General features: G+C 39.6%; 2 protein-coding genes across 4 annotated transcripts in view; both read right to left on the reverse strand.

Annotated features, from left to right (window-relative positions):
- Positions 1-7,447, reverse strand: part of LOC137648804 (uncharacterized) — a 17,769-nt gene extending 10,322 nt beyond the window's left edge. Inside the window, exon 1 of the mRNA XM_068381958.1 lies at positions 7,328-7,447. Coding sequence (XP_068238059.1) covers positions 7,328-7,360 — 33 coding nt within the window. The 5' untranslated portion in view covers positions 7,361-7,447. The remainder of the gene's footprint in view (positions 1-7,327) is intronic.
- A 1,018-nt stretch (positions 7,448-8,465) lies between these two features.
- The window catches only part of LOC137648497 (uncharacterized), a 67,270-nt gene continuing 60,276 nt past the window's right edge, over positions 8,466-15,459 (reverse strand). For all 3 annotated transcript variants that reach the window (XM_068381418.1, XM_068381416.1, XM_068381417.1), the window contains exon 14: positions 8,466-9,131. In XM_068381418.1, the coding sequence (XP_068237519.1) occupies positions 8,697-9,131 (435 nt within the window). In that variant the 3' untranslated portion in view covers positions 8,466-8,696. The remainder of the gene's footprint in view (positions 9,132-15,459) is intronic.

Raw genomic sequence — 15,459 nt, forward strand, 5'->3', positions numbered from 1 at the left:
TAGTTTAATATAAATTTCCTCTTAACATGTTTACCAACGAAAGACATTAGTGTAAGTAAAAAGTCAATGTGTTCAGTACTACTTTATATCATATCACTGGAAATTCATATACCCACAAATGGCAACGACTGGCAAATTGTCATAGCTTTGTTTCAGATACAAAAGGCAAGTAACCTGCAAAGCCTATTTTGCTTGCTGTTCTGCAATAAAAACGTACATTAGGTGAAAAAAAATTAAAACTTCACCCGAGCATGTTATCAGCATAGCTCTTACATATGGTATCTGCATAGCCTATTTTCACACATTCACACCAAATTTCGAAATCCCTAGAATGGCACCGACTTGCAAACAGATCGCCAAATTAAACAACATTACTAAGAAATAAAATTTACCCAAGCAACTGTTTTAATACAGTATTGTACTTCCATGTCCCCAAATCAATACAAGAAAAATACTTAGAATTAAAATAACTAAGTGACTTAGTTTTAGTTTTAACAGTATTTTACTTTATTCTTTATATACCCATTAAAGACTACCACCTTTTGAAAACTACCAGGTACTTATATAGCACATTGAATAGATTCTAAGATTACCTTAAACGGTCAACATACAAGCATTCAGTCAATCCAACTTTCTTTTAAAATTAAATTTTTCACAATTCAAAATATTAAGACCATCAAATCACTACCATTTTTTTTTCTTTTTTTTTTTTTTACACAAAATACTGTACTAATAACCATTTCCGTAGCTTCCATTTGATAAGCAAACCCTTTAAGCAAGTCCACTAACTAGTTAACCACAACTTCAACCACACTTAAATATAAGAAAACTGGCTTGCAAACTACAAAAGTATTTTACCTCCCAAAGTAACCAAGTCACAATACTGAACTGCAGATTTAGTTTTTGGTGACCTTAGTTTCAAGAGGATGCACCCGAGCAGCAAAATAAGAGTACCTTCCTTAGTTTCAAGAGGATGCACCCGAGCAGCAAAATAAGAGTACCTTTCAGTCTTTAATGCAGTGGTTCCCAACCAGGGGGAAATTTGAAGCTTCCAGGGGGGAAATAATTACACTACCTACAAACTAAAACAAGCTGAAAATATCCTCATAGTATGTGCGACAATTTGTTGTTAGCCATTCAATTGTGATATGATCATATCAGTTCTTAAAGACATGATATTCAAGGGGAGAATTGGAGTGTCATGCCCATTTCTGAGGCAGGCGAGTGGGCATGAGGGCTGGGTGGGGCATGAAGGGGGAAATCTGGATGGTTAAACTGGGTGCAGGGGGGAAATGACAAAAAATTCACAGTGTAGTTCCGTGCACAAATCTAGGTTCTCCAGCAGTTTTGTCTAGTACTAAAATAGATTTGACCTTAGGATTCCCATCTTTGCTATTGCCTTTAGATACCAATTCACCTATTACAAATTATGCTGTAGTTTTATGAACGGTACCAATTGATAAACTTCTGCCCTTACAGTAAAATATTGAGAACCTCATTTATGATAACCATTTAATAAAATTTGCTCTACATAATTAAGAATACCAACAAATATTGCAAGCATTATCTATTTAATAGATAATTCTCAATATAACCTTCAGTAATGTATATATCCAATTACAATGTCTTATTGAGTCTGAAATCTGGTTTATAAGCAAAGTACCTTTAAAATCTTTTCCGTGCTGCACTACCACCCACTCTCGTCCCCATTAAAGTAACATTTAGTGACTTCTAGAGAAGTAATGTACTGTATGTGCTTAAGAATGCCAAATATAGTCCTTACTAGCCTCTTCCACCAACTGTTATTGTGCAATATCCCCTTCTATAGCCCAAACTACTTATTGAGAACAGTAATTTACAGCCATTTCCTACTGTAATATGAACTACAGTAGAGTAGTTTTAACGAAATGGGGCCAATGAATAAAGATATTGTTGGGTTCATGAATAAAACTAAACAATTCCCAACTATTCTAGAAGATGGCTTACAATACAACTGACAAAGTTATGTCATTGAAAGTTTTTTTTTTTTTTCATATTCTTTCTTACCACACTAAAGTCTGGCACTAGACAAAAAGTCTGGTACATACTCTAAAACATCAAGCAACTTATTAAAGTACTGTATATACTGTACTAGTGTCATGACTAGCAAAACTGCTAAAAATACCCATGGGAAAACTACTTCAAAGCCAATAAATTCCACAGATTTAGTCTAACCCGTAAAATACTTTAAATCTAGGGGAATTTTCAACATTGCAGGCCTACCCCTAAATAGGAATACTGCATTGGACTAAAACAGTTTCCAATAAAATTCTTCTTTGTGATAGTTTAATTATGGCCATAAAATAAGAGTACCCTACACGTTACTGCATCTAGACCTTTCCAAACCCAACCTAGAAAGTACAGTAGTCAGATCATTAGTGGGCAATAACCCCCACCTATTCTTGACTGACCAAGGATAACCTCCACTATCCTCATACAGTTGGTCATTACAAAATTATCAGATACAGTGTGTTTTCTGCCATTGACAGTTTAGATATTTAAGAAATTCTTCAAGAATAACTATACAGTACTGCATAACTATCAAAAGCATTAAATTCATGTTTGCATAACTGTTTTAAAATCACAGAAATAACTCTATCAAAGTTAAATATTTCAGGTATATATCTTTCATAGGATTCTCTATGGAGCATTATGCAAAAAATACTATTTCAGGCCCAAGTGTGAAGTACTGATATACTGTACTAGGACCCCGTGTGCATCAAGGATTAGTAGATTACTGAGAGAGAGAGAGAGAGAGAGAGAGAGAGAGAGAGAGAGAGAGAGAGAGAGAGAGATAGAGAGAGAGACAGAGAGAGAGACAGAGAGAGAGACAGAGAGAGAGAGAGAGAGAGAGAGAGAGAGAGAGAGAGAGTAGAACCGAAAAAATTCTTTCATCCAAACCTAACTACAATTTCCTAACCTAGGGGCGAGTGGTCAGTCCTCATACCCGGGGAAGCAGCTTAGCCACCAAGACTAACCCACCCAAAATGATTATGTCCGATGACATTTTGCATAAAGAAAAACTATCAGCTTTCCTAAAAAGTTATTTACACAAGCCATTCAACCACACAAGCTTTTGTGTGAATGAATAGAAAAAACTATTAGAAAAACAGAACCACCCTATGGAATGAGTCTCTCTGGGGAAGACAACTATAAAAATGTGCTCGACAGACATCCAGAGGCAGCATAAAGATTTGAATATTTAATTGGGTCAAAGCTTAATTACCAAGAAAAAATATACCAAAGGGCACACTACTGTATAGTGCATGCACAAAAAATTTATGTCTATAAGAAACCAACGGCATCACTCATTTGTCAACCGATATGCAAGATTGCAAAACAATGTTAATATGCATTGTAATACAGTTTGCAGAAAAGTAGTTATTGAATAAATTATCCCTATGCAAAGCAGCAAATAGATGCTGTGTTTTTGGAAAACAGCCACACACAAAACCTACCATAATCAAGACTTTCTTCGAGTACAGTCCTCTTGCTCGAGGATACGCTGACCTTATCTTATTTCTCTTACTGTTTTTCTAAAGTTTTTATAGTTTATGAAAAAAAATTCTAATGTTACTGTTCCTAAAATATTTTATTGTAATAGTTAACTATTTCTCTTGTAGTTGCCTTATTTCCTTTCCTCACCAAGATATTTTCCTTTTTGGAGCCCTGCTGCTTACAACACCCTGCTCTTCCAACTAGGGTCGTAGCTTAGCAAGTAATACTGTACAGTAATAGCTTTGCTTACCAATTTCTCTGAATCTGACTGTCATGCCAGTCATTGTCTTAATGAATAATATGCAGCAAGTCTTCATTCTCACATTACTTTCTGGCACTCCACCACCCAACATCATTGAAGCACAGACTTTTTTCACACTTCATACTCTCCTTTTGGTGTGACCCTAGGTATAGTTAGTTTCATCCACACCGACTGATAAAAATCCTGATACACAGCAGATTTTAAGTAAACTTTATTTTGGGTCAAAAATAGTTCTTAAAATTTTAGGACTAAAAAATGTTTTACTAGCTTTTGACCAGCTGGGACTTTCTTCACTTACAAAGTAACCTTTATCCTCAATTCTGGCAAATGGCAATTTTGTCCTATGCCATTTGCCTCAAGGAGAGCGCTTTGTGGTTATTACTTTAGCAGTTTATTAAAGGACTTTCAGATGACCAACATATGAGAAAATTTTCTGTACTCATTATTTTATCTAGAAAATCTTCATGGGAACTTTAACTGGTCTGCAAATATTAATTTATGGAAATCTTTTAATTTATGGAACAGAATAAACTAAAAAGACATTCACTGTATTTTGCAGCATTTTTAAAGTTTATAAAATGGATTCATGCCGATATCCATAGTTCTTGAGATATAGTGAGCCGACTATCAAAATTGAAAAGATAAGGGTTTGTGCTGGGTAGTCACCAATTACGTTCAAAATACTGCACCATAAATATTACAGTGTACTAGTCTATTTGTTTGATACTGAAATCTTTTATCCCAATCATTACCATAGGACTCTTCGTAACAAAAACGAACATAAACTATACTACTAATTAAACTATCAAAATCCTGGCATTTCTATTTGCCAGGACTCAAGACAATTTTATTTTTCAATCCCATTTACCATAGAGTGGTTCATAGCACTGTTACCCGTACTACAAATCCCTTAAGCAAGGGTAAACTGCCTACCTGCATGTTCTTACACAACTGTACCGACAAGGTGAAAATGTCTTAGTCCAGTGACTAGTATTTTGGCCATATCAAATTTACCTCTAAACTCAATTATACAAACCTACAGTGCAAGATGCGGCTTCACACCCCACCCTGTGTTCAAGCATTAATTTTACTTCCCTTTGCCATTATCAGACTTAATTATCAAAACCACTACCCTATAACATTAGATCCCACTAAACGATGTATTCCAATATTAAAAAAAAAAAAAAAATTATCCAGTTTAAAAAATACTGGCCCTTTTTTCCGTTTGCACAACTTATTGAAGCACCCCTTTCTCCAGTTTTTTGTTTTCTATTTTTAACGACCATGTGCAAGGAAACTAATTTGGCCTGTGCCATGATGGCAGCGGCAAAACAGGAATTTAATAAAAATATGTAACTCAAATAATACAGGTATTCACAAGTAGCACGAAGATATTCAAAATAGTGTATTAGTAATGACTTAATACACAGGTATTATATAGTTTCTATGTCCTAACTGTAATTGTTTACAACACCACGCTCTACATTTACTCCAAAATGCAATCCTGGAGTTCTAATCATCTTGCACAGTAATTAGGTGGTTATTTAAATTCTGGTTAAGCAATAATTAGCAAGATATGTTGAGAGGGGGGGAAGGGGTTATGAAAAGAAAATAACCGTTTCCTCACTTAACGACTTGGAACTCTCATGTCAACAGTCAACCAAACAGAATTCGGCCAGCGTACATAAACAGAAGTTAGTGATGCCAGCGTATATTTGATATACTGTATATTCAAAATATACTTAATCAAAAATAGTGATATTAATCAAAAGTGTCACTTTGTAAATAGCATATTTCATGGACACTTTAGTTAATCCATTTTTAATAGAGTATATTTTGAATATACAGTATATCAAATGTACGCTGGCATCACAAACTTCTGTTTATATATGCTGGCATCACTAATTCCGTTTGGTTGACTATGTTGACATGCGAGTTCCTAGTCGTTTAGTGAGGAAACAGCTATTTTCTTTATATAACCCCTTCCCCCCTCCTCAACATATCTTGCTAAATATTGCTTTCCCAGAATTTAGATAACCACCTAATTACTATGCAAGAAGATGAGAACTGCAGGATTGCATTATTTTGGAGTAAATGGAGAGCGTGGTGTTGTAAACAATTACCGTCCTAACTAATTTCACTGTTCTATAAAGAAAACCAAATATCGACATCCATCAATTTACCTAAGGTGTAAGTTAACTTTTTGTAAATCCATGTGAAAATATTAAATCAGTTTAGATACACTAGTATGTTTAAAGGATTTGCGATCTGCTTGCAAGCTTTTGTATTACTATACGGTTATACCAATTTGTTTTAAACAAAGCTGCTGGGAAGTATAGTAGTCAAATATTGGTAAAAAGCCAAAGTGGATAATTCATGTCTAGCAAAAAAGATAAATCTTGAAAGTGCTACAGGAAATGGTACAGAACTGAATTTCACAGAAACAGAAATGAAGCAGCTCTACTACAAAAAAAGGTCCAGTACTATACTTGTGACTGATATCTAACTAGGGAGAAGTTCATTAATCAATCTACCACAACAGACATCACAGCAAGTACATATCCTCAAATTCACAACACTAAACAGAATATTCTTGGGTTAAGGAAAGGACACTGTATCCTGAAGGGGTTGCAGAGCAAAGGCCACCTCAGCAAACAGGGTAGGCAAGGACAACACATCACCAAATTTTGTTGAAAACCTTTGGTTGGGTTGTATTAAGAGTTTATCACTAAGAACCTAGCTCTTCAGGCATTAAAATTCAGATATCGCAATGAAAATGGCAGCCCGATTACAGTACTACGAGAAAATTGGGAAATGTTAAAACTGCCTAATAAGCAAATCTGTCTGGATAAAGTTTCAATACAAAAACGAGAATAGGACATAAGGATCACCACCTCTCCTACCCTTCAACACCTTAACTTTACCAATGGCAAGTGGCATAACCAATCCTAGAAGAGAAAATTCACTAAACACCCAATATTTCCTTAATAAATAACTCAATAACCCTTGGTTAGTAAATTGTTCCACAAGTTGAAGTTAAAAGAATTGTTTAAGTTCAAGAATTAATTATCATAGAACAAACATGATACGAAAGTAACCTCTGGACAATAACAAAATATATTACCAAAACTAAACGCACTCCCAATACCAGAAAAAAATCCTTAAGAGAAAGACGGTTTCATAAATTTATAACTTGTTGAATTAACAAATATCCGACGAGTTGCTATACTACAGGTTGACAAATAACCTACTTCAAAGACCGTGTAAAGGGTAATACAGTACGTTAATTCTTCATGTAAAAGGGGTTAAAAATATGGGAGTTAGCATGTAAAGTTGGGGACCGTTTAGGGAATTGCAGTTTTAAATTGGCAAGGCACATAACATTACCTTTAAACATATTTCAAACACTTATGACGTCAATAACTAGCCACTATGATATAAGAAATAAACCTAACTAAACTGATTAAGGAGAAAAATCACAGCTTCACAAATTTATAAACATAAAATACAATTCTGTGTAAAACTCACCATAAAACACCTCATTTCCACGAGTATTTCCATTATCCCACAATGAAAAGTTAAAACTGTAAGTGAACACAATGAGTTAGTAAGAGATTTCCTCTTTACTGACTAACAATCTTAGGAATGTTACGTTTAGATAACAACTTTTTACAAGGATCCTCGACTCCGGAGTGCGAATGCCATCTAGTGACGGATTTAGAAGTTTAAAGTTTGACCATTGTTCTGTTTTTTTTTTCTTTTATATATTATCGTAGTATTTTATGCATATTTTTCTCATTACCTAGTTCGTGAATATTTAAGTCTATAAAGATATTTTCAATAAGTGTTTGTTTGGCATCGTTCGATATCAGTGGTTAATAAATAAAAACAGAAAAAAAACTATAATAAACAATACTAGTTGTTCTGTCCTTAATTTTTTCGGTAAGAAAACCACATCGACAAATAGAAAAATGACCGGATTATCTGATTTGGAATATGGTTTGTATAAAATTGGCCTGACAAGAATATTTTCACTGTAAAATGTTTCATCAACATATGGAAATATTTTCTCTCTCTCTCTCTCTCTCTCTCTCTCTCTCTCTCTCTCTCTCTCTCTCTCTCTCTCTCTCTCTCTCTCTCTCTCTATATATATATATATATATATATATATATATATATATATATATATATATATAATTTTCTTTTTATTTATTCACTCCGGTTACGGCTCATTTTTACTTTGCCTACACATACGCTGAATAGTCTGGCCTATTCATTACACATTATCCTCTTTCTTTTTCACGACAAAAAAAAAATCTTCATTCAAGGAGGACACTCCAAGATTAAACCATTGTTCTCTAGTCTTGGGTAGTGCCATAGCCTCTATAACTTAACATGGGTTAGCGTTCTCTTGCTAGAGGGTGTACCGAAGCACACTAATGAGTCTGTTTCCTCATCTACTCTCTTCACGGGGCTATTTTTCCCTGCTGGAGTCCTTTGGTTTATAGCATATTTCTTTTCCAACTAGGGTTGTAGCTTAACTTATAATAATAATAATAATAATAATAATAATAATAATAATAATAATAATAATAATAATAATAATTCACTTCGTAAACAACAGCTTTCTGGCACATAGCATGAGCATGAAATGAAAAGCATCGTGAAGAATTTATACATTTATATTATTGATAGAATATTTTACAATATAATGACTATGATATGAATCAAAAGCATCACACACCACACTAATGTACACACACATGAACGCTATGAAAAAAAATTTACATATGACACGCGCATGCCAACGTTGAAATACACAACACGAACAAACACACACGAGTCAACGTTCTTTCATCATTTTTTTGGCAGTTTACTAAAATATGACTAAGAGAGACTATCTATATAGAATCGTAACAAACGGGTAAAATATAGAAATTGTCAAGATCACAGAATGTAATAAGACACTACCATTACAACGGTATATACATAGAGCTCCACTGGTCTCACTATTTGAGTCTTCACCCTCATCACTATTACCACTTGCCCCCTCTGACGCTTCTCCTCCTTCACCATTGCCTTCCTCAGCTTCTTCTCCTTTCTCTTCCTCTTCTAATTCTATGACGCTCGCAGTCTCGATGTAATTGTTAACGCATTCCTCAAGTAGCTTCAGAGGTCCGGCACAATGCAACACGACGCTGTGGAAGGACTTGATGTTGAACAGTTTGCCGAGGACATTTTCCGCCTTCTGTCTTAGTTCCTTGATTTTTATCTCGCCGATTTTGTAGGAGCAAGCTTGGCCTGGCCATGTGATGTACCGGTTGACTTCAATCTGTGGTATAAAAGGAAAATTTTTGTTAATATTCGTCTTCATAATATTCAGTAGGTTAACATTGACATTGAAAAGGTTTCACAACGAATGCAGCCGTTTCTAGTCAACTGCAGGAAAAAGGCCTCAGACATGTCTTTCATTCATTCTCTTCATTTATTTATTTCCTTATTTCCTTTCCTCACTGGGCTATTTTTCACTGTTGGAGCCCCTGGGCTTATAGCATCTTGCTTTTCCAACTAGGGTTGTAGCTTGGATAATAATAATAATAATAATAATAATAATAATAATAATAATAATAATGAGGTTTGGCCAGTTTTCATCACCACACTGGCCACTGCGGATTGGTGATGCAGAGACTTATCTGATAGCTCACAGCAAACCAACCTAGTATGGGTCCCCCTGACTAGTATAGCTTTGCTGATCATGGCGATACAAAAATCCTTTTACCACGTTAAGGTATACCCACTAAGGGTAACGGTAACCTTGAAAAGGTTCAATCATAAATTAATTAAGCTAGACATTCTTACTTTACATATCTGAAGATTCTGAAGCTAATATCAAGACGCAGAATTTAATGGAGTGTTCCTTATAAAATAACATTCTTCTAATTCCATGAAGTTTTGCAAGTTGAAAGTCAGTAGGCCTATTATCCTTTTGACATAGTTATGTGCGTCAATAATAAAATTTTATAAAGGATTTAAATCATGACTAAAATTTTCTATAAAAAAGTATCACTATAATTTGCTTTCAATGTGTATAAAAGTATATGATTTGGAATAAGGAAAATGGTCAGCTATGATGTAATCTTAGAGGAAACTATATTCAAGGTTCATGACTAATTTTACGGTCAAATTTTTTTATATAAAATGTATGCATTACATTATGATAATACATAAGTTTACCTTCAAATAAGCTTGTGTTTCATTAATCTGACCTATCACAATCTGGAGCTTTCCAATACTTTCCATGAATTGACAATAAGGCAAATTGATTAGTAAAAATTATTAATATTAATAAAATCAATGAAAATATAAGAGCAGATGATGATGAAGAAGAATATGTTAATATTACCAATGCTACATATACTACCAATACTGCTAATACTAAAGATAGGGAAATGATCTTCATAAGTCAGTTGAATCGGTGGAACTTCAAAAATTCAAACTTGCAGCGATTATGTTAAACAGGCTGACACAAGTTCGTTTTACAGTTTATATATGAAATTTTTGGGCTCAAGCCATGGCGTCCTGATGGAAGGTTCCTGTTTGGTAGCTTCCTTGGGTATAAGACTACTAAGATATTCCCAGAGAATTTAACCACAGGTTATCACAGAATTCTAACTTCTGGAGCGAGTATCTCAAAGGTTTCCCTTTAAGACATCGTAATACAACAGGGGACACGCATGTCTGGTCGTGCCACATAGCTATCTCCACCCCGAACAGAGTTAACGCTTCGGTGTGTAAGGGCTGAGAATAGCTGGGAGCCGTTCCACAGCTAATCTCACTCGTGGCTACTACTGATACTCGAGACGTAAACAAACGGACGCCATTGCTCTAATGACGTCACGAGCGTCTTTATCCTTTGTTTAGTAGCTGCCCTACTGAGACGGATTTTCCCTTGTGTGAACTTTATCGTTTTGCATCTTCGCTATGTCGTTACCTTCAGCCTCGCCTTCTTCTGGAAAGTTGAGTACAAGGTTCCAGTATTGTTTAATTAAGCTCTGGCCGTAAAGTAAATATTATTTTGCGAAATAATTGATGTTTTGTGGCAGAGCTGTGCCTCTACCGGACCCGCCATTTTATGGCGTCGTTGTTGTTTTGCATGTCTTATTTAGTTAGCCACAACAACGCTTCCGGCCTTATATACTAATCGAATACATTAGTTTATTTAGTCTTCATAGCTAGGAACTTTTATTTCGTGTTTAGACGCTTTTTATCGGTCATCGATTGACCTCATACCAGTCGGCTACTATAGCCCCCAGGCCAGGAGCCTATATACAAGTGTTCATGCATGATTTATCAGTGATCCTAGACTAAGTTATGAAGATAGTGGCATTATTATTTTACAATACTTTTGACTAGTGATGCAAATGTTTTCGCCTTCAGGGACCATATAGGGGATAGGCTAGTCAGTGATTCTTACTAGCCTAACCTAACCTTAGGACCCCTATATGCTTCCTTCATCCCCTGCCTTGGCATTCCCTCTAATTAGCCTTGATCCCTTTTCTGAGTAAAGGGATTCATTGTCTAATAGAGTATTATATCGCCTCTCAGTCCTCCCTAAAGGAATGAACCCCCTTTAGGATTGCGTCTGAGAGTGAGGTTAGGCTAGCCTACCTCTATGGCTAGGATAGTCTGCGACTTTCCTGCGATAGCGATACGTCTTCTTCCTTGCCTAGTTCAGGACTTTTAGCCCTGATCTAGGTCGGGTTAGGAAGGTTTCTCTGTTCCATGCTGAAACTGTACTCTTGCACCGTTTTAGCCGATCAGCCTAATCTTAGGTTAGGGAGTGTCCTCCCTTCCCTTTGTGGCCGCTCTGGTACAGAAACCCTTCCTGGGAAGACCCCTCTCTTCTCCCTCCCCACCTATCTCTTGTATAGCCTAGCCTATGCTTAGGTTAGTTTATACTCATCTGTCCCCTGTCCTACAACTCCTCCTTAGGGTGGATGAGTAGGGCTACCCGAGCTTCCTTGTGCAGTCTGCTCTGGTACATATACCTTCATAGTGTCCTATAAGGTTAGTTCCTAGTGTAGCTCTGCATAAGGGAGTCTCCCCCCCCCCCCCCCCATCTTGGGTGTTCCCTAGTCCTCCCTTGGGCTACCTGCTCCCGGTCCCTAGTGACCCCTGCATATGGATGATAGAGCCTGTCTCTATCATGGGTACACCCCCTCAGGGAGGGGGAGGGATGTCTGGAACCCTGAAGGTACTTCCTGCATCCTTCCCCCCCTCCCCCTGTCTCTCTATCTATCTGGGTGCCGGTCTCTTGCCGCCTCTTATGCCGGCAATACCTGCCTCTTGGTGACTTCCCTACCCTTGCCGCCAGCCCCCCGTGTTCCGAGGGACTGCCGGCTGCCGCCGGCTACTACCGGCGGCTCTCCTACTCCTATCTAATCGTCCGCTTGCCGGTCGATCTCCGGAGTGCCGGCATATACTGCCGGCAACCCGATACTACCTGTACCATCCTTACCCCAGTCACCAATCCGGCATCCTCCGGCTGCCGGAGCCGCCGCTCCCTGCCGGCGTGCCGCCGTTGTGCCGGCGGCCGCCATCCTGGTATCTAACTGACTTTTGAAAATTGTCTGTTCTAATGCCAGAATCTATGCTGGAGCGAGCTCCGGCGTGCCGGCGGCTTGCCGGATACCCCGGAGGCGTCAAGAATACTTGCACCCCCTCTCTGTAGCTATCATAAGACTAAGATAGCCCTACCTGGCAAATAGATAAGCTGCTTTGCTTCTAAGATCAGTACCTAGTACTGCTCTATTAGTGATCATGCTGTCTCTTTGCATTCTTCTATTTCCAGCATGCTATGTGCATCTTAGCACGGCTGGTTGCCAGAAGCAGTTACCCTTAATGAGACCTTCTAGCTCTTATCTGGGAACCGAATGAATTCGATCCCAACCTTGTCCTTGGCTTTCCATGGAGTTCCAATATAATGGGAATCCTAGGAAACTATATCCAATGATCTCGGTCATTTGGATTATCCCAGGACCAAGCCTATGGTAACCAGCCGGGCGAGATGCATGGAGCGTGTTCTCCTTTACTGTTTCACTCTCTATGCATCACACCTTATATAAGTTAAAATTAATGATTAATATTAACTTAATTTAAGAGCCATTCCTATGACTCCCCCATACTCATTTTCTCTTTCTTCCACAGGAGGAGCAGATGAAGTGCGATTTCGCATACTGTGCCGTGAAACGCTCCCAGTTTTACGGACATACGGCGTGCAGGACTCACGCCCCTTGCTCAGACAAGAGAGGGGATTGGAAGTTCTGGAATCCACTGGATTGTACGGTCTGCCAGGCCTACCTAGTTGAGGCCTTCCATAACCCTCCCTCAGCGGAGGTTAGAGACATTGCTCGTGAGAAACTGCGCAAGTGGGTGCGTGGTTTTCAGAGGAATGCCACTGGACCGTACCTGGCCACCGAAGAACTGAGGTCCCTGCTGTTCCCTAAGGCCTCCCCTGATTCAGTGGTTCCAAAGGAAGCAATCCCCACTGTCCAAATTACGGTGGAACCTGATGTGGTCATGGCTCAGTCCATGCACGAGTGTCGCCTAGATTCCGAAGAGGATGAACAGATCTCTGACGTCTCGGAAGACACGGAGAAGACGCTTATGGCTCAAGGAGCCGAAGAGGACGAAGACAAGGTGGAATACACCGAGTCGGAGATTGGAGCTACTCCCTCGTCCATCCCTCCGCCTACTCCTACACCGACGGATGTGTCCATTCCGTCTACCTCCTCGACCCCGGATCCTTCTTCCTCTACACAAGAACTGATCCGACTGATTAGAGCTGTCATGGACGACAGACTGAAGGAGAACCAGGAGTCCATCAGGTCTATGATTGGATCCAGAGAACCGAAGAAGATCTCGGTTAAGGATCTCCCAGCTTGCTCTCATGCCAACCCGTGGAGGTATGCAGAGCATATGGTTATTGCGACCGGCAGGATCTTTGTTAGTGACAAAATCGGCACGGTCCCGTTGGAAGATGTGGAATTCTTCCCAAGCTTCGAGGCCTACCCGGACTGTTACGTCCGGCTTCGTTCTGAACCTGCCTCGAAGGAGGAGACCGAACCTAAGGAAGAGATAGTGTTCGATCTCGCAAAGGCCCAGGCTATGCTAGCCTCCGCATTTAAGAGCAGGGGCTTTACCTGCTCTAAGCTTCCTGCCTTGAGCAAGAAGCATCCTACTTATGTCGCTCCCGACACTGCGATTCTTCCATTTTTGGAAAAGGCCTTGGCTGCATGCCTTAAGGCGGCGGAAGAAGGGAAACCCTGCCCTGCACTGGAGGAGTGCAGACCCTTCTCCATCGTAACGCCCCCTGACACTAGACAATGGAAAGATGTCCAACATACTTTCGTTGTGGGTAGGCTTGATCCTGACGTTGCCGGACGTCAGTTTAATGAAGACCTCCCTAAGCTCAATGATCACCTCCTTCGCCGGGAACAAGACACGAAGGAGAGGCTTGCAGCGTCTCTTTCTCATCAAGTCCAACTTGAAGTTATGGCCTGTGACACAGCAGTACCCGATCACTACATGGTACTGGCCAAATCCCACTTACTGACGGTAATGAAGGACTTGTACCATTTCATAAAGGCTCGTAGAGCCTGTCGTGAATTCGTGTTTGTCGGTGCCACCGTGAAACACGAACCCCGGAGGCTGATTTCCTCCAACATCTGGGGAAAGCACCTGTTTCCTTCGGACCTTGTCAAGGAAATAACGGACAGAGCCGCCACGGAGAATAGGAACCTTCTCCACAAGTGGGGCATGTCCAGGAAAAGAAAAACCTCTCAGGACGATGGACCTCAGCCTAAGAGGAAACCTCAGAAACCGAAACCCCAGCAACGTCAACAAAGACGTCAGTTTCCGGGACCCGCTACCTCCCAAGTGGTTGCCCAACCACAACAGACCTTTCAATTGGTCCCCCAACCGGTGTTGTCACAGTCACCGGTCTTCACCCCTGCCTTTGAACAGCCATCCACTACCTTTCATGCCAGAGGTAGAGGCTCGTCAAGGGGTGCAAGCAGAGACGCCTCTCGTCGTCCCTCCAGAGGTAGAGGAGGAAAGGGAGCTAGCGGCCGAGGCAACAAGTCCTCGGGACACCAGAAGCAATGAAGTGCTTCCGGTGGGAGGAAGACTCCGCCAATTCCAGGATCGTTGGACCTTCGATCCTTGGGCACACAGCATCATCAAGAACGGTCTAGGCTGGAGTTGGGTGCAACCACCCCCAATCTTCCAGCGGTTCTTCCAACAATCGACCCCCATTCTGGAAGAATATGTTCTAGACCTCTTGAACAAGAAGGTGATAAGGAAGGTAAAGTCCACCAGGTTCCAAGGGAGACTGTTTTGCGTTCCCAAGAAGGACTCAGACAAGCTCAGAGTCATTCTGGACTTATCCCCCCTCAACAAGTTCATAGAGAACAACAAATTCAAGATGCTGACGCTTCAACAAATAAGGACCCTTCTGCCTCAAGGTTCCTACACGGTCTCTATAGACCTGGCGGATGCCTATTGGCACATTCCAATGAACCATCACGCTTCCTCCTACCTAGGATTTCGACTCCAAAGGAAAAGCTACGCCTTCCGGGCCATGCCATTCGGCCTCAATG

The sequence above is a fragment of the Palaemon carinicauda genome, chromosome 10 (assembly GCF_036898095.1).
Source record: "Palaemon carinicauda isolate YSFRI2023 chromosome 10, ASM3689809v2, whole genome shotgun sequence".
Classification (NCBI taxonomy): Eukaryota; Metazoa; Arthropoda; class Malacostraca; order Decapoda; family Palaemonidae; genus Palaemon; species Palaemon carinicauda.